This window comes from Vanacampus margaritifer, chromosome 1 (assembly GCF_051991255.1).
Source record: "Vanacampus margaritifer isolate UIUO_Vmar chromosome 1, RoL_Vmar_1.0, whole genome shotgun sequence".
Taxonomy (NCBI): Eukaryota; Metazoa; Chordata; class Actinopteri; order Syngnathiformes; family Syngnathidae; genus Vanacampus; species Vanacampus margaritifer.
In genome coordinates this window covers 19,929,568-19,953,302 of record NC_135432.1, presented here as the reverse complement: position 1 = coordinate 19,953,302, position 23,735 = coordinate 19,929,568, and the positions used below count along the sequence as shown (strand labels likewise).

At 40.2% G+C, this 23,735-nt stretch overlaps 1 protein-coding gene across 3 annotated transcripts in view; it reads left to right on the top strand.

Moving 5' to 3' along the window:
• Positions 1–23,508, top strand: part of syt6a (synaptotagmin VIa) — an 84,359-nt gene extending 60,851 nt beyond the window's left edge. For all 3 annotated transcript variants that reach the window (XM_077585107.1, XM_077585116.1, XM_077585124.1), the window contains exons 2-7: positions 4,376–4,775; positions 8,604–9,165; positions 11,087–11,207; positions 16,805–16,976; positions 18,841–18,991; positions 19,443–23,508. In XM_077585107.1, the coding sequence (XP_077441233.1) occupies positions 4,376–4,775; positions 8,604–9,165; positions 11,087–11,207; positions 16,805–16,976; positions 18,841–18,991; positions 19,443–19,514 (1,478 nt within the window). In that variant the 3' untranslated portion in view covers positions 19,515–23,508. The remainder of the gene's footprint in view (positions 1–4,375; positions 4,776–8,603; positions 9,166–11,086; positions 11,208–16,804; positions 16,977–18,840; positions 18,992–19,442) is intronic.
• Positions 23,509–23,735: the final 227 nt, after the last annotated feature.

Sequence of the window (23,735 nt, the reverse complement as noted above, 5' to 3'; positions counted from 1 at the left end):
CTCATTTCTGCACTATCCCTGGCATTGCACCAAGCCCTTCATTCATTCATTGCCCTTCTGGCATGACATCTGCTCCACTTTCGCCAGGATCACAGGAGTCACCGTTCCACTGGACCCTGAATTGTGCTTAATGGGGAAATTATTCTTTGAACAACGCACAACTCATATTTCCAAGGATTACTTTTTGTGTGTCTCGAATGTGCATCATTTTTTTTTAATTTATTATTATTTTATTATTATTATTATTTTTATTTTTTTTTCTGGAGAGCTCAGTATTGTTCATTCGGTAATTTTAACGATTTGACATGTCATCATCATTGCTCTCTTTTTTTTCTTGTATGTGGGTGAGTCTGTGTATGTGCGTGTGTGCGTGCGTGCGTGTGAGTGTGTGTGTGTATTCATTAGTTCACCTAAAACCTATTAAAAAATCCCATACCGTTCACCTAAACCGAACACTTCCAGCCAGAGTCGTGAGGCTGTCAGGAGACCCGAGGAAGGACCAAAGAAATCGAAAGTGCATCATGGTGACATGGAAAACTGACAGCCTTATTATTCCTCTCATCTACAATGCAGGGTCAGCTTCAGTTTGCCATGATGAATGGCGGTCCGCCACGGTCTAGTCTTTCAGCGAGGCTTCTATAAAATTTCACATGACGTGTTGGAACTGCTGTGGAAGACAGCTACGACCTGAGTTCGCCTAGAGCGGAAATCCTTGTGCAAGGCGATGGCTCATCTTAAGAGGGCCATTCAATTAAGTTCGGAACTCGAAATGCATTCATTCCATTTCTGTTTATGTAGATGAAACAGTTTTATGTCATAAAGATCTATTAGGCTGTGATAGTCACTACATGTTTTTTTTTTACCACTTGACTCCTTCTATCAAAGGAAACTGATTGTCCACTGTTATTTTGTCAGTTTAAAGATTAAACAGCCTAACAAATGTACATTATGTAGATGTAAGCCACAAGCAAGCAATCTGCTTTCCTCTATTATTAAAGGGAAAACCAATCTGGAATGAACTCATCCTTGCCTGCAGGTTCCTGCAGCTTCTATTTGTCTTCAGTGGGGGGAGATTTAGCTCAGTAAACATTTTGGAAAAAAAACTTAATTCAATGTGGCCTAAAGCGGCTTCCTGCTATCTGTGCACTATTACATGGAGACTAAAGTCTTCTGAGAGCAGCACTCAGCTATGGTAGATAAATTAGAGTCAACGCAGTGCGTGGAAAAGAACACTGCTGCAAAATGTGGGGAATTGAATTCAGGCTTGGGCGAATGGGGAATGTTCCAGGTATCAGATGCTGGAATATGATTATATGGAATCAAGAAACAGCGTGGTTTGCTTGTTCTCCCTCGGGCCCCGCGCATCCTGCTTGTCAGCGTCCTCGGCCCATGTCCAAGTCTGTGTGTGACTGCAAGCGCATTCAAAGTAAACCCGCATGATCGGGTTTTTTCATCTGTTGGCTACTTTGACATCTCATCTCTCATCCCAGGAGCCTTTTTGGATTAGCATTTAAATAGATTATATTTAACCTGTAATTTGTCAGCAATTGGTGTTGCCCCAACCATTGTTATTCTTTCAATGGCGGCATACCATTCATTAAAAATGTCACAACTGAGATATAGTAAAACCATTAGATATGTTGTCTGGTGTATGCTGGAACATATGTGATCATATCATCTATTATGTTTTTGTGTTCATTAATATTATTTGCTCACTTGCATGTTTTTTTGTGTGGATAAGCCTACTACTGCTGCCTCTCAAATTTGAAAATATGCATGTAGTTTATCTAGATGTAAATGAATGGTTTAGTATGTGCTAAGGCTGAACAACTTTAAGAAATTATCTAATTGTGAGTTTTCTGGCAGAATTGGATTAAATTCACAAACTCCTTCCAATCAAGCTTCAATGCAAATTAGTCCACTATGTACAGAAACATTTACAAACATGACATGACAATTAGATCCATCTCAAATATTCAAAGTGATTACTTGCTTTGTGAGGGAGGCAGTCCTTTTAAATGTTTTTAAAATTGTTCAATAAAGCAAGACCTACTGCTAGCTGTCGTACATTTCGTAAATTGCATATGATTTTGAATTTGACATGGGAAAAAAAACAACTAGGTAGGTGGGCAAAGAGCCACAAAAGGGCGAAAAGTAAACAACACAAAACAACTCTAAACTTACACCTATAGAGAACAGAAAATCACATTAGTACTTACTAAGGCTGCGTTCACACTGCAGCTCAATTCCGATTTTAGTATCAGATTTTTTCATGCAGAGTGAACGGTACAATTCCGATTTTTTCACACCCGACTTGGGCCTCTTTCGTATGTGGAAATAAATCGGATATGTATGTGATGCGTCTGCACTGTGAACGCTCATCCGCACGCATCCACTTCATACGTCTGCGCGAAAGGAGTCCACCAGCCCACCAATCAGTCTTGCGCGTTGGCACATCTGAATTTGCATATGGCACAGATAATGGTCGCTTGCCTTCGCGGCTTGGCTGGAGGGAAAACATTGGGTCGATTTGGGGCCATATTTACTTCCGTAAACTCTGCAACTCTGCAGTGTGAACGTAGCCTAACAAACGGAAGATGAGCACAACTACTACTGGCGAGCACAAAACAACAAGAGAACAAGCAGGAAATGTCAAGGACAACTAACAATGACAATATCTCGGGATCTTTCTCCTGTCTCTCCTGCATCTAAATATGATAACAGGGAGCAGGTGCGAAGCAGGAGACTCCGCCCACTGCCACACCTGGGCTCTGCAACACAAGAACCCCCCCCCCCCCCCCCCAATAGAACAAAGCAGTAAAGCAGAACATGACAACATTTGTTGTTTAAAAACATCAAGATGTATCAGATTTCTTCTTCGTCCTGCTTCTTTTCATTGATTGATTGTAATTTCAGCAATTTGATTTTTTTCCTATGGAATGAAATCGACTGAACAAAAAACATACGGCAACCTCTTAGCAAAACTATATGTAAATAGAGTGAAAAATATATATATACAATCATTTTGAGATATTGTGTAGCTCTCAAATCTCAATACTCTATTGTGGAAAACAATGTAAACAAGCACAAACAACATTGTTGATATTATAAATATTTAATATGCCAATACACTTTTGACCTTCTAAGCTCCTTGTCATGGCTGACGAGCCGTGGCGGTTTCATTTCCAATTTTTGAGTGTGTGTGTGTGTGTGTGTGTGTGTGTGTGTGTGTGTGTGTAGCTGTTTAATTAATATAATGACTTATAATGCTAATTCGCTGTTTCTGTCCGCCCTAACTCAGTTTCAGACAGAAATTTTTGTGAAATGTGTACTGTACTGTACACCTAAGCGCACTTCTGGACTTTCGCAATGTTGCTTTTGACATTAATGCTTGCCATTAGCCTCCTTATCTTCCATGTTCTCTCTTTTTACTCCTATTGCATTCTTAGCTACTCCTCCTCGTCATCCTTTAGTGATAACGATAATTAATCTAATTTGCTGCCAAAGAGACAATTATTAGTTACTTAGATGTGAGTATCCACACTACTGTAAGTAGCTTGTAGCTGTTGCCCATACTGTAGATATGGTGCAGCGCACGTTAGCTTAGCGCCTATAGCATTTCCCGCAGTTTGTGAGCAGGCGAGAAAACAGGAACTCAGAAAAGATGCGTGACATGGACATAAAATGTTTTTTGTTTTTTTACCAGCTCAGCTGATTAGCGTGATCTGTCCCTGAGTAGTATGCCACTTCTTGTTGGTGCGCTTTGGGGGACAAGAGTGCTGAAAGCGATTTTCACAACATTGTGCCCTGTGGCTGGCTTGTGACCAGTCCGGGTGGTAGTGTTGTGATCAAGACTAGACTCTCCAAGACTAACTCTTAACCGAAACCAGAACCCGCTAAGACCAACATAATACCAAGACTTTGGGGAAGTGAGACCAAGGTCAGGACCAAGACACGCAGAGACAGAGACCAAATCCATAAAAATAAGTTTTAATAATAATAATAATAATATATAGGATAGGTGGATTTTATGATTATTAGAGTCATTTAACAATTTGCATCCTATAAAGTAGTTTTTGTTTGTTTTTAATTGTTTGTTTCAGTATAATTAAGACGTGTGTTTGATTTTATGATCATTATTTTCCCATGCTACTTGAGTTATAAATATCCCTACCTGGCCAATAGAGGTCCCATTTTTTTTTTTTTCAGATTTTACTGAATGAAGTCTCTGGATGTGAAATGCAGTGTTTTATAGGGAGAGTGAGTTTTGTTCAAAAATATTGACCTAATATAGTGTCTGTCTTTGTCTTCTCACCCTCGTCATTGCCATCTGCTTGCGCATATTGTGCTCCCGGACCCCACGGCTCGCCACCAGACGCTACTTTTGGCCTCCTCCTCGGTGTGTTTGTGCTCTGCGGCTTGGTTCTGCTGGGCCTCCTCGCCTTTGGCTCCTGGAAGCGCTGCGGTCCGCCTCGGCGGAGCAAAGCCAGCTTCCTCGCTCCGTCCCCCAGCCCGGAGCACCACCCGCTGCAGCTGCCTCACCCGCTGCCGTTGCCGTCGCCCCCAAGTCCCCATCAGCAGCAGCCAGCGGTTACCATGGCAACAGAGAAAGTGAAGGACCCCGTGGGCCCGATGAGCTTCCTGGAGGCTGCGGTGAAGATAAGCCATACATCTCCTGACATCCCCACTGATGTTCAACTCTCCATGAGGGAGCACTTCCTGCGCCGCACACAGCGCATGCAGAGGCAAACAACTGAGCCAGCTTCCTCCACCCGGTTAGTCATGATGCATGTGCACGTGCATGCACTTTGTTGTTGTTGATTGTATAGATGCTGTGTGCCAGACTTCGTGTAGAGTTTCATGTAAATCGTTTTGAAATCAGAAGTCAAGGATAATAGCCTGTTTAATTATTGTTCAAGTTTCAGGAAAAATAGTAACTCATGAAAGTGTGCAAAATCTTTACATTATTATTTATTACACATAACATTTTGGAATTTTGGTACAGACTTTAGAAAGGATCATGGAAGTTGACACACATGATTTGCTTTCATGGGCCATATAAAATGATGTGATTGGTCGCATCTGGGTCCTTAGCCTTGAGTTGGACACCTGTGATCCAAATGAAACATACAAAAAAAACCTACTAAAACTAATAAAAGCTAAACTAAAATGACGCATTTAAAAAAAAATAATACAAAGAAAAGAAAACAAAAAAAAAAGAAAAGAAAAATACCCCGTACAATGAAGCAATTTAAAAAAAAAACTCGCTAACCTGCTCTGAAAAAAATAAATAAAAACAACATCAACAAAATAAAAAAATACTCATATTAAAAACAGTACCAAACTCGTAAAAGCTCAACTAAAATGAAGCATTAAAAAAAATGATCCTACCTGCTCTAAAAAGAAAATTCAATAAACAAATGGCAAAAACAAACAAACAAGCAAAAAACAACAACAACAAAACTAAAGATAAATCCCAAACTTGCGTTTAAACTGCTGATATTATTGTAGCTTTTTTTCTTTGAAGTTGTATGCTCTTGCCTTTCTCTGTCATTATTTGGCCTTTTCCCTCTAAGAGGATTGTTTGTTTCTACATATGTATGTTTGTTTATTGGATTACATTTTTATATAACATGTACAGAGGCACTGGTGGATACAACCAATTTTCAAAATAAAACTAAAATAATGAGCGAGGGAGACAGCTATTTGAGACTGTATAATAATGCATTTAAGCTTGAAGCACAGAGCCCTTTTGTGCTGCTTTGAAGATGAGAATAACTTTGTATTTGATGCTCTGTGTTATTTAAACAACATGCTTAGATAAGCCTAGATGATTTTAAGACAAAAGTGGATGGTTTGCAACGCGTTATGTAACAAGTCAGTACCTCAAAGGCATTTTGCATCTTCTCGCAAGTCATTAGAGTGAAGCTAATTACATGTGACGACTTCATCGGGAGCCTTCCTCCGAGGCGACAATATGCTGTGAACGGTTGCATGTTTTCAGCATGTTGAGCGACCGCCTGCCCGTGACTAAGCGGGGCATCCTTTAAATCCTTTTGTCCTTGAATTAAAGCTTGAGTACGCTCCCGCGAGGCTTCAACTCAGCGACTCATCAGGCATTCTGCATTGACTCGTCGTGCATGTAGCACTACAAGAGGCATGCTAGCAGTGTCACTTTGTCATCACTGATTAGCTCTGAGCAACATCTGTTCAACTTTGACCTTTATCAGCTTGAAGCGGCTACCTTTAAACATTAATTAATGGTATACATTTGAGAAAACTCTTTAGAGGACACAACAAATCGAATAATGTATTCATCAGAAGTTGGACTAAAGCCCTTACTTGTCCCTGAATTTTACTTTGTAATTCTTCATTTCAGGTAGGGGTGTCAGGCGATTACATTTTTTCTATAGTAATTAATCACAAGACTTCAATAGTTAACTCACGATTAATCGCAAATTTTATATCTGTTCTACATGTACAATAAAATATATTTTTCATACTCTTGTCAACATAAAAGTGGGGAAAAAAACATTAAACTCATAGAAATATGGCTGCATCCTTTAGTCATTGATACAGTAATTTCATAATTCATCAAATTTAGTTAAAATTAAAAAGATGTACTGTACTGTAAAACAAGTAACACTGATTCGTGTTGAGGTCTTTTTGCCACTAGATGGCATAACTGCATTTATAAGACATTGGTGACAGCTCATTGCATTTTTCTTTTCATATTAAGAGCTAATCTTTAACATGAAGTAATTTGTGAAATCCTGCGCATTTAAAATTGTAAAATACAACTTGACCACAATCTCCACAAGTATATGCATTATTATTACATTTATTACTGCAAAATTTTGATGTAGACGTGTTTGCTGCATTGTGACTGGAAGTCCCTCCAGTCCAGGCTTTCCAAGTAAGTAAGTAAGTCAGTAACATGGGCATTTAGAGTTACTTTGATAACTAAAGATACGAGTGAGTAAACATTTGGAGATACAAGCTGCCATTCAGATTATTTTTTTTGTTTTATTATTAATTTTTTTTTTTTTTGCCTTGACATGCGAAACGAGCGCTTAAGGGTGGCAGGAAACCCAATTCAACAGATTTTACAAATAGCAGCAGTTTGTCTTAAGGTTTTAAGGTGTGTAGTACAACCCGACTGACACACAAAACAAAGGACATTACAGATTATGTATGTAAAACAACATTGCTTTACCGTGATGCTAGCAATTAATGCAAAACACTTTTTACATGCTAACAGTTAGCACCAATATTTGTTGATAGTCTTTGAAGCAATGGATATTTGAGCAAAGACTATGCAGCAACACATGTCATGCAGGCAAATAATAGTGTATTTACTGATACTGATGATGCTTGTGTCTGCATGACTGGACAGTTTTATACTGCCTCTGGATGGCCAATGTGGGCACACCAGAAGGAGCAGTGCAATGATTTAGATTGTAGCATTAAATCATGATGCACAAATGTTTCATTTTTTGCATTGTATTTAATTATGCTCTTACACAATGTTTTGATCAAGTTCAAGATTAGAGTGCTGTTTTCCTTTATTAAGGAACAAACACAAAAATGTTCTTTTTTAGAGGGCAGTTTCTATTTATTCAAATGAAGAGAAATGATTAGTGGTGTAAGCACTTTGAGTTATGAGTGTGTTTGTGTGGTCATAGAATGAAATAAACTCATCTCCCAAGGCATCACTGAATTGCCCTGATAAAGAATGCCTATTGTGTCAATGCCATAAAATCCAAAATTACTCAACCTATGTCAGAAAATGCGTCTTCAAGCAAGTTGTTCAGATTTCGGTAATACTGTGCTGCAAGAGTCATGCTATTTTAGATTACAATAGTTAAGCAGAACTGCAGTGTTGCTAGAAACACAGATCGTCAAAATTCCCACCTTATGTCTGCCAAAGTGTTGTTGTTGTCTTTCTCAACAACTTCACCTGAGCCAATATGACACTAGACAGGCAATGAGTCCCTGCAGCTCAATACAAATAAATGAATGCTATAAACTTAAACTTAAACTTAGCATTAGCATCTGATAAGGGGCAGATATAACATTACATAGTAGCAGTCACTAAAGTACCCTTCATAGTGAAAAATACGTGTATGAACTTTAAAGTATGTACATGCAAAAAAAAAACTGTTCAGTAAGATGATGCAGTTTGTGACTCTGTTTGTTCTTCCTCTGTGTCAAACTCTGGTCCCAGCATACAGTACATGACTGTACCTGTGTACCACTGAACACCACTCTCATTTCTGTGTAGTACTCATCATGGTACAGTAAGTGAGTCGCTCAGCTTAATGAGACAGGACAGGCCCATGTCTTTTTAGACAGGTTGAAAAGTGTCATACAACATTTGATCCTTGGGGTATTTTGGCATAACCTGTCACATACCTTTTATTAACCACTATATGTATAGCGCAAGTTAACATTATTGTGAAGTGGCACATCAACTCTTGAAAATTGAAAAAAATAAATAAATACAATGGAAACATAAATAATGTGGTTCAATATGTATTGTTGTCTTTTCCGATTCATTTGTAGCTCTCCCATGACTTCCTGTGTCGCTTGTCCTTCTGCAGGCACAATTCCTTCAAAAGGCATCTTCCCCGGCAGATGCAGGTAGGCAGTCTCGACCTGGGGAATGACTACGTGTTGGACCAGGAGGAAAAATCCACAAGCATTGGTCGCATTCAGCCAGAGCTCTACCAGCAAAAAACCTGCGACTCCGAAGACTCCTCCAAAAACAGCAGCAGTAAAAACTGTGGCAGGATTAACTTCTCTCTCAAGTATGACTACGACAATGAGGCCCTGCTCGTCAACATCATCAGGGCGGTCGACCTTCCCGCCAAGGACTTGTGCGGCACGTCCGACCCTTACGTCAAGATCTATCTGCTGCCCGACCGCAAGAAGTTCCAGACGCGCGTCCACCGGAAGACCCTTAACCCCACCTTCAGTGAAAGCTTCCACTTCCCCGTGCCTTACGACGAGCTGGTGACCAGGAAGCTCCACATGAGCGTTTTCGACTTTGACAGGTTTTCGCGACATGACATGATTGGGGAGGTGGTGATGGAAAACCTGTTTGAGACGTCAGACCTATCACGGGAAACAAATATATGGAGAGACATCGAATATGCCACCAGCGTAAGAATACACTGTCTTCTTTTCCTGTATAGTTTGACGTCTCTGTCTTTTATATTGCATTAACACTATCAATATAGCGTTTGAGAATAAACTAGAGCGGTTTTACAGCTTGTTTGGGTAAAATGCTGAAAATCTCCCGGTTGTCAAAAGGGTATGACACATGAAACAGCGCAAATTCCTCCGCCGCCCATCAGTGTCACTATGCTTTTACAACACTTGACGGCTGTGCTCTTGCATCACACTTCGACTTTCACACCTTTCAAAGTAAATTCCTCACCACAGTACTGGAAGATGGCTGTCGGACGTTCAGCTGTGAGTGTGCGATGAGATGCACCTGCTTTTGGCCCGCTTGTGCCTTCCCAAACAATGGGCATCTCAATGTTTTATATTCTGGAGTAAAAACGGAGTTAAACACTGTCTTCTTATGGCAAATCATTTCTAATACTAAAAACGGGTGAAAACATGTGTCAGGTGTTCAGTGTTGATATGCCTAACCAAAACACTAATTATAGACCACAATGTTTTGGTTGTGCCATTGTTTAAAACGTCTATCAAAGTGTTCATTTAGTACACGACTAACTGATCACATTACCTTTGTGATTTTTTATTTTTTTTTACAGGATAACATAGCCAACTACTGGCCTAGCATGATATTGCTATGTTACAAAATTGAAGAGGAAGTCAACCCCCGCAAAAAAAAGGACTATTCAAACCCACTGGTCTAAATACGTTGTTATTGTTAATATTGCGTTAGTGGAATATAGTTAAGCATCAAAATCCAGCTGTTTTCAATCCATATCAAAAGGCGGCCATTTTGCCACTTGCTGTCGAGTGAAAATGACATCACAGTTGCTCAGGTCTCAGGAACAACCAATCAAAGCTCAGCTTTAGAAAACAGGTGAGCTGTGATTAGTCGTTGCCTGAGCCCTGAGCAACTGTGATGTCATCTTCAGGCAACAGCAAGTGGCAAAATGGCCGCCCCCTGATATGGATAAAAACGGTTGATTTTCCTGCATTACTAATATTGCACAAATGTAATATTAATCAGAATGTCAAGTTTAGACTAGTGAGGTCCCATATAATATGTTATTGTCAAGAAATGTCCCTTTAAACAGCAATTAAAAAAAGTTTTTTATATGACTGAGGACACATTTGCCACAACAGTGTATGTATTGTGTACAAATAAGTAACCTCCCAGTAGCTGACTATAGTAAGACGGGTTAAACAACATGAAATCTGACAGTAAGTAATAATAGGGCATATAAAAACTTGAGAGTGGTCCGTGTTAGCATGGCAAACATATGCATTCTGTGGTATCTCACAGTCGCTATGTACAACATAACTGCTCATAATGCCTGAGATGGAGATGGAAAGAGACACACACGCGGAAACGTGCCCCAAAGCTGCCACGTCCACGTTTTAGAAAGCCTCAACAGAACGTGATAAACGGAACCAGGAGAATCGTGCTGACTTCCGTGGTAAACTGCAGGCGGAACCGTAGCACGCCTTTGAGCCTCTGGGAGTTAACAGCCCCTTCTGCTCACAGCCTGTCATGGATATCATGATATACCGTGAGAAAACTAAGCACTACAATTTGGGCAAATGAGACTACCATGGCCACGGGAATATAGTGCGAATGTGGCCATGTACAGCAACATTGTTGATGTTTGCGGCAAACTAATGACACGCTATAGTCCCGCAACTGCTTCAAGACAGTTAATCAACAAGTAATCTGCCAAATTCGCAACAGCCTATTTAGCAATTACTGTACTTGAATATTCTACATGATAAGTACCGTGTAATGAACAGGGAACCAAAATCTGCTTCTAAAACGATTTATTAGGCCTTAAGTCACACTGTTGTTTCTGGTTGTGGACATTTTCACCTGCTCACCTGTGTGTGTGTGTGCGTCCATCCTCAGGAGAGTGTCGACCTTGGGGAGATCATGTTCTCACTCTGTTACCTGCCCACTGCTGGAAGACTCACACTGACTGTCATTAAGTGCAGGAACCTCAAGGCCATGGACATCACTGGATACTCAGGTTTGTGTGTGTGTGAGTGTGTGTGTTTACTGATCATGAACACACAAGTGGCAGGCAAGCTGTCTTTGTTTATTCCGGCAATTATTCACAGTAGCACATGCAAGGCGTGTAATATCAAGCCATTGTCAGAACTTTGCTGCAGACCTGCATTTTATTTAATAAGCGCATGCCATCCTCATGTTTTCCTGCAGAACTGATACCGCATGTGAAATGTGACATTTATTGTGCTTTAAATGCCAGAGTTTAGCCATAATTGGGATTTATTGTGACATTTTTCCCTTGTGATGTTTAATGACATGCAATGTAAGCCACAATTCTAATCCCAAAGGGCCTTATTTTGTAGACATGCGCTCAGCCTAATAACAGGTGCATCTTTATTCTCACGGCGAGGCAAGTCTAGTTTAGCTACGCCTCAATTGGCGTTCTGGCGTCATTTATTACAAGCATATTGCAATTTGGTGACAAAAAGTAGACTAGATTATACTGTAGACTCGCTAAAACCAGGTCTAAGTGGAGACGCAGGTCATGTAATGCGGTTTTGACGGATTTGATCAAGGCACTGGTAGAAAGATTCAGTGGGGGAGGGTTGGTCAGACACAAAATCGGTGGTGCAAGGCGGTCTCCAATTGCCCATGTCACATGTGCGGCTGACTACATCTCCGCAAGAGGAGATCTTGCAGTTTCTTTAACTGTAAATGCACTTTGCATGTGCCCATCTCCTGCATGGACTCTAGCGAGCCGTCATGTAGACCGCGTGCCTCTGTCTGCACTGAATTGAAATGGATTCATGAGGGTAGCTGCTTCGATTTGCTGTCAGTCAGCTATGCTCCCCCCCGCACAACGGCACAGAACAGTTTAAACACCTGCTTATATCTACGCTCGTCTAGCAAAGTACCAAAAAAAAAAAAAACGCACATGTGCACGGTTAGACTGTGTTTTGTACAATACTTTTTTTTCTTCTTTTTTCTTTTTTTAAAATCTTTTTTACCAATATTTTAATGTGGGTTTCGTGCATTACGCACGCACTGTATATAAATTACTCTATGGCTTGGGTTTTATTTACTTTGTTGAAAAGACTGTTGGTGTCAATTAGGGCCAAGGCTTTGATTGGCGGGGGGGGGGGGGGGTTTGGTCTGCAGAGCCACAAATGCATTTTGTCATACTATTAAAAAACATTTTGCATACAGTGCTTGACATACAGTATTTATTACAGCACCTGTCATGAGAATCCTGCGTCAGGGGGTGCTTTTGTGCAGACTGTTACGATTTCAGTGAGATCCCAATGCTTTAATATTTTTGTTACCCTAGAAGTATCAGAGTTTGGGGCAAGATGGAGGAATGAGGATCCAGGTGCAGGGAAGCAGGAGCCAGAGGTGAATTTCAAAAGGGGTTTCTTTTAATTAAACAAAAACAAGCAGGCAAACAAGTCAAAGTCCAACGAAACAAAATTCAACAACGTTCAAAAAAACGAGGCATGGCAAGACATGAAGGATCGAAAGGCATGGGGACATAGGGGATCATCAACAAACAAATAAACAATGGACCAATAAGAACTGAACCAAAAACAGAGGACTAAGGCCCCGTCCAGACGGAAGCAAAGCCTGCTTCGTTCCTCGTTCCTCGAACACACAGAAGCATTTCAAGACTTGCGTGTGTCCAAAAGAAGACGCTGAGGACGTTTAACGGCTGTAATGTATATGCCAAGTCTGGAGTGGCGCTGTAGCGCAGTCACAGGGAGTTCAAGGAAAGAATCAGCGAAGAAGACGAACACTTTTTTTTTCTAACTTTATTGCAATCTACAGAACAAACATGGCTTTCTTTGCATGTATCGAAACAGCATGAAGAAGACTAACAAGTGAACTAAGAAGTGACAATGGCGGGTGATTCAAGTACAACACCGCTTGTTGAACGTGGGAATAAACAATAAGCAAACGCATAAGCAAGCTAAGGAGGCTGCGCAAAACAACTACGACACGGCTATCCGCCATTGTTGTTGACAGACTGACGGTTCGCGCGCAGTCACGCGAGAATTGCCGCATACGTCATCAATCTGCTACAATGCGTCGTCATCGAGCTGCGACCATTACGTCATCACTGAAGGAGTATCCTGCATATGGTGTCCAGACGGACGCCTACGGGGCGCATTTTAAAATCTTTCCACTCTAGAGCCCGCTTTCAAAAGTGATCGATTCAAAGCCATCATGTGGACGAACGGCCCAAACGGTAAACTTGTGAGGATACATTGAAACTGGCTTTCGTGTGGACGGGGCCTCAATACATACAAACTAATTACACAACAAGGGACACTTGGACAAGACAAACATGGCTGGGGGCATTGATTGGCTGACACAAGAGGGAGCGTAGGACAAGAACAGGTGGACAAGATCACACTTAACGACACAAAGGGAGACACAACAAAACTGACCACAGTGGAACCAAAAGCAAACGAGAACACATAAAAACCCAAACCAAAAAACATCCCTAAACCAAAAAACATCCCTAAACCAAACTGCAGTAAAAGTATTTAATTATAATTATATGAGTACAGAGCTGGGCACTTTTGTTAATCATCAATTCTCGTCAATGACGATGCCCAACCCAAAAATACACAGAATGAGAATGACCATCTGTACTCACCCCGATAAACGGACGTAAACATGCTTCAGTCGGTGCTCAGTCTGTGTATTTTTTTCGAGGCTTTGTGTCATTGTGCACTCACGGAAAGGTGGACGTCATCATGGGTGATGATAAGTGTCCAGCTCTGTTTAAGTATAATTTGGCATCTTACGCTTCATTATTATTTGTAGTAGTTTTTTGTGAAACAGTAAATTGTATAAAAAAAATATGGATACCACTAATTATTACATTTTAGCATTTAACTCTTTGACTGCCAAAAACGGTCGAAACAAAAAAACAAAAACAAAAAAAAACACCTCAACAAAAGAGTTCATGAAAGTATGTTGACACAAGTTTCCCCAAATAAAATACAATGTAACCTTCAAAGTTGAGTACGAAGTTCAGTGATGCCGACAGACTTCTGAGCAGTTCTACTTTAAATTTAACTCTTTGACTGCCAACAACTTTAAATAACGTTTAGTAAAATCTAAATGAGGGCTGACAAAAACGTTAAAATTTAACTATGTTTTTTTTTCTTTTTTTTGGAAACGGGTGGAGGAAAGCCTTGGCCAGCTGTGCTGAAAGTATCAAGCAGATCGAGTTAGTATAATGACTATTTCTGGGCACTAGATGGCAGCGATGACTCTCTTTGGACAAGATCGGGTAGGCGTCAGTAGAAGACGTGAGGCGGAACTAGAGTGTTGAGGGGACAATTGCTGAGGAAGCCATAATAGCGACCGGTTGCAAGCAGCTCACGCTTGAGCATTTTTTTCAAAGACGAAAAGCATCGACCAATGCTAAAGAGCACATTGATGACGACGATAATGATGATGGTGACTCGTGGTGGTGATGGTGAGTTGGAAGCGTTGACGCGGCGGCTATGATCACGTCGTAAAGCCTCACCGGCTAGCGATGCTAACCCCGGAAAACGCGGTGCACAACCGAGCACTTTTGCTCAGGCGGACGTCCAATCGGACGATGAAGAGTACCCCGAGTCCAATGCATATTCATCGGAGGAGTGGGTACTTGCTATTCCCCGGAAAAAAAAAGCCGGCAAGAAAGTGTAGCGTCTGCACGCGAAGGGGCAATCACAGTGAAACTAATCTGTTGTGCAAATCCTGCTGCGGCCCCTTGCACGCAGGGGAGTGTTACACAAAAAGAAAAACTGTCGTTGAAACATCCACACAATTGTAAATAGTACCACGGTTGCACACATTTGTAAATAGTTTGCCAAATTGTTTTGTCAAATTGTTACACTGTTGAATGTAAATAAACGTATTTTGCTATCAAAAAACACTTTTTCATTGTTGGTGGTAGTGTTTTACAGAAGTAAAGCACTGTTTAGGTGTTTGTGGCATCATTCATGGGGAAAAAAAGGTGTCAAATTCTAGAGTGCATGAAACAATATTGTTTCATAAAAAACTAGATTTCACCGTATTTTGGTCCAAAACAGAGCATTTGGGTGAAACTAATCATTTTCTATTGTTGATTACTGAAAAACGGAATAAGGTAGAAACAAACTTTTTTTTTCTGATGAAAGATGAGAGTTCAATCTTTCATTTGATAGTATGTATATATATATATATATGTATATATTTCCATAGTCCAAACACAAACACAGTCAAAATGCTTAAATCAGCAGATAATGATGAAATCTTACCTTTGACACAATCGCGATGTAATTTCGTATGAAATATGAGTTATTTCGGTGGCTATTTTTCTTACCCGGAAGGCAAACGTTCTGTTTCATTAAAACCCCGCCTCTCCCCCTGTGGCTGCCGCGCCCCTCCTCTCATGACGTCGGTCCGAGCCGGCTGCTTCGTGCAACGCCCACGAAACATACAGATTGGTTTTAGGCCGGACTCAAAATGGACTCTGGATTTCTGCGTTTGGTCACGCAAGCCATCAATTCTTGAATAAATATTTGAAACTAAACGGGTCCTTGTTTGTGGAAGAGGAGGGGAGCAGAGAGGTTAGAGGAAATGAGGAGGAAAAAAAACACCACAGGGTCATGAACCCGTGCCCTGCTGGTTGAGAGGGTAAGCACACTATGCACTACACCATCCATTCACTTAAATCCATTAACGCAAATGCTTTACTTGTAGTTTACCCCAGTGTCAACTAATGGATTTTAAAACAGCCAATTGTCATTTCATTGCACTTTGGCATTGCAAATGTGAAGAATAATTGATTGCTTTCAATTCATTTGGACAGAATGTTTATTGATAAAGGCTACTTTTGTCATTATCCCATGGAGGGAGGTCTCAGAGAAAGTGGGCGTGCTTGGAGAGCAGAATAACCTAGAATTTCTCATAGAGGGGCGAATGGAGGAAAATACAACTTTGGTCATGTTTTTGGTGAGGAATTTTAACATGGCTAAGAGCTCCAAAAAGTTCATTTTTCATGTTGCAGTCCCTTTAACGTCATTATCGTCCATAATGATGTATTTACATGGAGAAAATAAAACACATGACAATGGTCATTACCAGTTGTGTTAATTTAGGGATAGAACGTGATGGAAACATGAACCTTTTATTGGCTGCTGGTGGTCTAATTAGCAATGTTAAGCGATATATGCAGTATTTTGCTCATTTCAACAACAAAAATTCATGGTAGGTTGATAAAAGATCTGGCTTTCACATGCTCAATCTATTCAAAATCAAGTGTTGAAGGACACCAACAAAAGCGTTGTGGTTGTTACACAGATTCACTTTTTTTTTGTATTACAATTACAAAAAAGTAAAACCACTTATGACTCTGCTATATATCTGCTCATCCTTTTGGTGCGATTCCACTATGCTGATTAGCAAGTGTTGACATTTTATTGTGATCTGTGACACCCCTGCTGCCTTTAATCCAGATATAATTTAAAATCAATAGGAAGTGGGACAAACTAGATAAGAGCGTGTGAGACAGCAGGCCCTCTCTCAGGTTGTCATAAATGTTAGTGACTTTTTTCCCTTTCTGGCCCTCCTATCCAGATCCTTACGTCAAAGTGTCGCTAATATGTGACGGGCGACGTCTGAAGAAGAAGAAGACCAGCATCAAGAAGAACACCCTGAATCCCACCTACAACGAGGCCATCATCTTTGACATCCCACCCGACAGCATGGACCATGTCAGCCTCCATATCTCTGTCATGGATTACGACTTGTACGTATCAAAAGTGGGCTGCACACATTACAATTTGGAATTCTCAGATTTTTCAAATGTAAGGGACCCTGCACAGAATGAGGAAGAACATTCCACGTGTGTTCTTAGAGTTCTTCAGTAAAGCACATCCATAGTAATGTCTGGCGTGGTACTAAAAAGCCACGGCCAAGAAACAAGGAATGAGAAATAGAAGAAGCTAAGCTAACTGTTAAAACTCTGCTCCATAGCAATTTTATTGTGGCAAATTGAGACTTGGGAGACACTCAATACAGCCAGTTTGACTTTCAGTAAAAAAATAACCTTCAGGTTGACCACACACATGATAAAGATTTACAAGCAGGATTAATGAACAAGTTTATCATTTACGATTGTTGGCCACGATCGTTTCCTCAGCAGATTGAGATTTAACACACCTCACATCACAGGATAATCACATCATTTTTCAGACATACAAGAATTGGGGCGTTTGCTGACTTGAGACTGCCACAAACCATTATTTCAACAGTTTAGCAAACCTGTGGACACTGCAATGTCAATTTCAGTTGACAGCAGATGGCAGTGGAGGACAAAATGGCAGCCCCCTGAAATGGTTAAAAACAAGTGGTCTTTTCAGCATTATTTTTATTCCAGAAACACAATGTTAATCAGAATACTGTGTTTAGACCGGTGGGGGCACATAGAACATATTCTTGTAAAGAAAAATGTTGACTTGACTATGTGAGTAGCTCACTGACATTGTTGCTAATATTTGAAGCTAACTAGCCAAATAGCTTACAGCGATGAAAGTCCCTCTTCATCACAAATGGAATCAGCCACAACCTACTTCCTTTTTAGATCCTCGACGTAAATGGCAAGTTTTGCTTCTTCCAAATTTTGCATCGCATTTGTTGACTGCTGACCCAGGTTACTGCTACTGTACATGTGCATCAGGGACAGAAAGGCAGCTAAAGATTCACAGGCAGTTTGGAGGAGAAGAAAAAAAACAAAGCTTAAAAAAATAAATAACGACTGTATGTTGATTTAGAATTAATTGTTGTAGACGATTTAGATAGTTGAGTTCATCATGATCGACAAAAAAAACCTAAAAACTTTAATGTATCGTTCTGAGAGAATGTACACCTATATTACATTTTGCGTAACACAGCAGATTATTGTTTGTTTAATCTTAATGTGACACTACCAGAGGCAATTCTAGGGTCAGAGGTTAAGGGGTGCTATAAAGACATTTGTGGGTGCTTGGGTGGTATAAAGAGCGGGCGGGAGGGGGGGTGTATATGTGATAGGTAGCTTATCGTGGTTTGGGGGTACTTCCCGCTCCAAAAATTACATGGAAAGTCTGTGAGTAAAATGGATCTAATAAAAGTTATGCAAAGGAGAAAAGGACTTTAAACATAAACATATCGCAACCCCAATTTCTTGGGAAGGGTTACTCTTTTTGATACAACAGCTCCTTAACATAAGCATTGACAGTATGCATGTTTCTGGAGTAAACCAGCCCCACACAGTTTACAGTTAGAATTAACAACAATGGACCTTTCTAAAAGACATTTATTTGGAAGACATGATCTTTTTCTCTGCGCAGTTTAATTTGTGGGGGCGCACTTTTGTGTTTTGGGGGTTGTGATGGAGATGGATTTCATTGGAAAGCATTTGAGGGAAAAAAAGAAAAGAAAAAAACAAGTGCACTATAGCTATGTTAAAGAAAGCAATTTTATTATTATTTTAGTAGGGCTATTTTCAAGTTAAGCTGTGAAACAATGTTTGTCTCTCGATTATGTGACGTTCACACACATTACAAACATTACAACCATGTATGAGTTGACGTTTTGCATAAAGTCACATTACACACGCCTGCACCCCGCAGGGTCGGTCACAACGAGGTCATCGGCGTAATGCGGTTGGGATGCAACGCAGAGGGACTGGGAAGGGACCACTGGAATGAAATGCTGGCCTACCCTCGCAAGCCCATCGCACACTGGCACCCCCTACTGGAGTCCAAAAAATCGGAGAAGGAGGTGAGTGCGGCAGAAAAAGAAGAAAAAAAAGCCATTTTGGTGTGTGAGTGAAATGATTGTCAAACAAATCCAAATTTTGCAAAATGGATTTTCCCAAATGCATGTGGGAAAATAGTCATATGTCACATCACTGATTTTTTTCAATTGAGCTGTACAGGTTATAGTTTACATTAATAGGGGAAAAAAGTTTTAATGATTTATTTTGGTCTCTTTTTTTTTTTTACATAACAAAAATGTGACATTTGAAAAAGGAGGTGTGTAGACTTTTTCTATCCATTGTAAGCCCACAATTCCAAAATAATCAACATATGAATGAATAAATGTATTTGATATATTTTAATGATATAAATTTAGCATCATGTTCCATCTTTACACGAGTCTCCTTCATTGTTATTTCTGAAATGACACAAGACTTACTCTTTGCATGTGTGTGTGTGTGTGTGTGCCACAGTGGAAAGCAAGGGCCGCCAGCTTTGACAGCCAGGGCTCTTGCCCTTCCCCCCGCCCCCCAGCGACACCCTGAGCAACGCCACCTGCGACCCCTGCGACCCCCTGCAACCAGATAGGGGGCGGTGTGAAGTTCTTCCTGCCTCCTGCCGGTTCCACTTCCTGTCTGTCTGATTATCGAGGAGAAACCCTGCTGTCTACCACCCCAAGCTCCTCCCCCCTCTCCCTCAGTCGCACGCCGAAGCCCACCTTCCGCCAGCGTGGTCCGAGACAACTGATCTGGGAGCACGTCAGGTCAGGCTGTTTTTTTGGGTGTTATGACTGCTCAACCTGCACAGGCGGATCTTTGGATGTTCTTCCACCTTGGTCGTACGGATGCAGACTCAAACTAAGAGAACGTGGCAGTGATCATGCAGACGACGTTTCTCAGAGCGAAGCGAGATGTCTGAGGAGACGCGAGCCGCTCTTAAAACGTCCTGGTGCTGCTTTCATTTTCATCGGAACAAAATCAAGCAGCGGCGTCATTACGGTGTTAAAATTGAGTTTCCTCATCATCATATGATGTGAGACTTTTTTTTCAACAGGATCACTGAAAAAACGATTTCATTCAAGCTAGAAAGCAAGGGAAAAAAGAGCACAGCAACTCACATTTGCTATTTGTTCAAATAGTGGCTGTCCCTGAGTACCAGTAGATGCCCTGACATAATTTGTCGCCGGTTGTGTCATCCAGCTAAGACAAACAATGGCCTTCCTCAAAGAGAGGCATCACATTAGAAAACAAAATGCACACACACACAAAAAACACTTAAACAGCACTTTGACGATTTATCACGATTTGTAATGCGAAGGCAATAGTTATTTGCGTTTGACTCAGATGTGATGTCTCCACAACTCCACAATGTTGTGTGCAACCATGTTTATATTTCCATAATGGTCATTTTATTTGATTTGAAACCCAAATTTTACTTGACCAATATACCACCACCATATTGGTAAATATGAATTCAAAATGAATTTATACAAATAAAGTCAATAAAGAGCACCTTCCACAATGTAAAAGGCCTTCCTCCATATGCAGTTGAGTAAATAAATGTCACTGGCCACTATTTGTGTAAATGCGCTGAAGTTAGCATAATTTGAGGAAGTGTATGTATAATTTTGTGCATATAGACACTTTTGTGTGTGATTTGTTTGGTTCATTTCTAACCAGACAAGATGTGAAGCTTGATGTAGCCTAGCAGGTGTAACATTTAGAGAAAAAAAACACTCCCTTGATGTTTACTTCGTTTGTTTTCTTGTTGTGTTCTAATTTGTCACCCAAATGTGGTCCAGTTGGATCCCCTTTTTTCATTTGCTGTACCTGTTGACTTTCATTATAACATGAACTTTAATGATGACAAATGTTTCATTGTGTTTTATTTTTTAGACGAAGGAGTAAATATTTTGTACCAAGAAACTCCCCTTTCAGGCTGTGTGAGCAAAAAAAAAAAAGGATCACTAAATGTAAATATGAAATTATTTTATCTAGGTTGTGATTTAAAAGCAGAAATGTGTAAAGATTACACAATGCTCCCAAGCAGTGTAATTACATCAATCTCAATGAAATGAAACATTTAAAGTTTCTGTTTTCATCTGGAAAACACCTCTTTACATTTCGGGCAAGATTAAAAATGTGGAGGGAAAGTCATTCTGTTTGAAGAAATCTGTCTTGTCTTTGGACCACAATGAATACTAGCAATGAACATGGAAATGCTCATTTGCATACCATTACTCATATACCGAAAACAGCACAGCAGTTGCAAAACATGAGTTCAATTCATGTACTTTGTTTTTAGTTTATAAAACTTTTTTTTTTGTTAATACTATTCCATTTTGTAATGTTAGTCTCAAAACCATGTTGCTAACATTAGGTGATTTGTTTCTATGTGGGAAAGTGTTTATAGAAGTTGTTTGGAAAAATGCTGACACTCAAATTGAAAGGTTATTAGACATTTCCAGTGTTGACCAAACAATCATTTTGAGTGAAAGTGAGAACATTTTTTTAAAGTCTTTATGATTGTTTTGTAACTATGAAATTGTAAAAGCAACTTGGATCCGACTCAATCTATCTGACTTTTGAACTTTTTAAATGCCTCCTACTGCAAAAAAATTTAAAAAAAACAAAGTTGTCTTCTAAAATGGAAGGTGATTGGCTAAAGATGAGCAACATGCCATTCAGTGGCAGCCAATCAGATCAAAACGGGCCAACGGGTTTAGATTCAAAACTGGTTTATGCTCAACTTCTGTCCTAAGTGGCCCAAAACATGACAACAGTTCCTCAATGTTGCTGTGAAGTTTCCCACTGTACACACACGCGCCATACGGTAAATCACTTCTTTTTTTTTTTTTCTCAGGGGGGTTTAGGGCTTCATGATATGTGCAGATGTTTCTGTCAGGGTCTGTTTTTAGCATTTTCTCTTTTGTGTGTGTGTGTCAGCCCTGTCGGATCGGATTTCTGAAGAGTAGCTTTTAAAAAAAAAAAACCTTATTGATCCTCGTTATTTGTGTTCACCCCTCGTGGTATAATTGACACCTCCTAATTTGACCTCAGTCACTTTTATTGGCCCAAGTCCTCACTCCACTTCATGAAATCCTGATATAGTTTCTGTTGTTTTCATAGTCAGTGCAGGTTTTATTTTGGCTAATAAGAGTAAATAACAACAATAACATTGCATCGGATTTGGATGTTATCAATGCGGAATGAGAAGGAACAGGGCCAGTGAGCCAGACAGCGCTACTGATGTGTGGTTGGATTTGCTGTGCAGTACCAGTCACCTCAATAAAGAATTTGTGCGCAAATGACAGGGCAATCCAGGAAGATAAAGTAAAAAACTGTGAGAGCGGCCCCTCACCAAGCAACTAAATCCCACAGGCGCGTGTCCAGGGAGGTTTAAAATCAACACCGCCACATGTATGCTAGTTATCAAAGGCATCCTCCAATTGTTTTTGATGCTACACGCAGTTTGCCTCATTAAAACGTGTTCAAACAAACAGTCCGATTTCCATAATAAGGTGAGCTTGAATACAACATTTGGTAAATGTCTATTGAACGACATTATAGTCAATGCAGAAAATGCCATCATTTCATTCAAATTGAAGCAAGACAAACCATTTTTGGCCCATGTTGACATCTCAATCGAATCAAAACAGGGACATTCTGTGACCCTGGTTGACTTCAAAACAACACTTTTCATAAGAAATAATGGAACGAGAAGGTTCACAACAGTCGCCATCATACAATCTTTATTAGCTGTACAGGCGTTTTCACATGACCAACTGTCAAGTATAAAAATACAAGAACCGCTGGACCATAACACTAAAATAAGGTAAAATTATTCACTATTTGCAGGCAACATGAGAGTGTTGGCAGTCAATATCAGAAAAATCTTGAGTTTTGTGGTTTTGTTAGTATGTTCTTTTCAAGCAATTGTATGTTCAACATCGCAACTCCTTGGTCAAAAAATAAATAAAATAAGAGCATGTTAAGAGTTTGTGTTTTGTTGATCCTCAGTGATACTCTTGTGAAAGGCGACACACACAAGAAAAAAAAGAAAGGACAGGAAAACATGGATGTGGATGTAAGGGAGTGACAAAGTTAAGGATTCGTCTCACGCTAACTTTCGTTATTAATTCCTTGAAATGTTGACTCCTGTAGTTATCTGATGTTTTGAAACCCAGTGCACTTTTAGGCAGTCACACGTTTGGGACGATGTGCGGTCGTTTAGCTCATGGACTGTTGAACTTTTCAGCCTCCCCTCATGTTGCCACCTTTGTCAAACTTATTTCTTCCGGTTGTAACAATAGCACTGACTTTTTCTATGCTCATTTTGTATAATAGTGAGAAAATATTCTGCTGATGAAATGAACACTTAAGGAGTTTGTTGTGGACTTACCAGTGAAATAATTGGCATTACACCGATGATGCCCACTTGTCACTGTCAAACCTCTTCATTGTTTTCCTTCCATGGGGTGTGATGTGTTTTGGTTCTGTGACATAATCTTCCTTTTGAATAAAGGATTTATGCAAAGTGGATTGTTGTTTGCATTTGCGGGGTAATGGTTGGTGGCCTAACGAGGCAGAGCGGTCACCAACGACGTTCGATGAGACAATCAAATGTGCACTGGCTCACACAGCAAACACTTCAACAACCTCTAATTAAACCATTCTCATGTTGTGGTACTTTACAGTAATGAAATACAATCATCCAGGTGAAGTAGTAGAAAGTAAACATTTGAAGCATTTAACTCTGAATTAAGA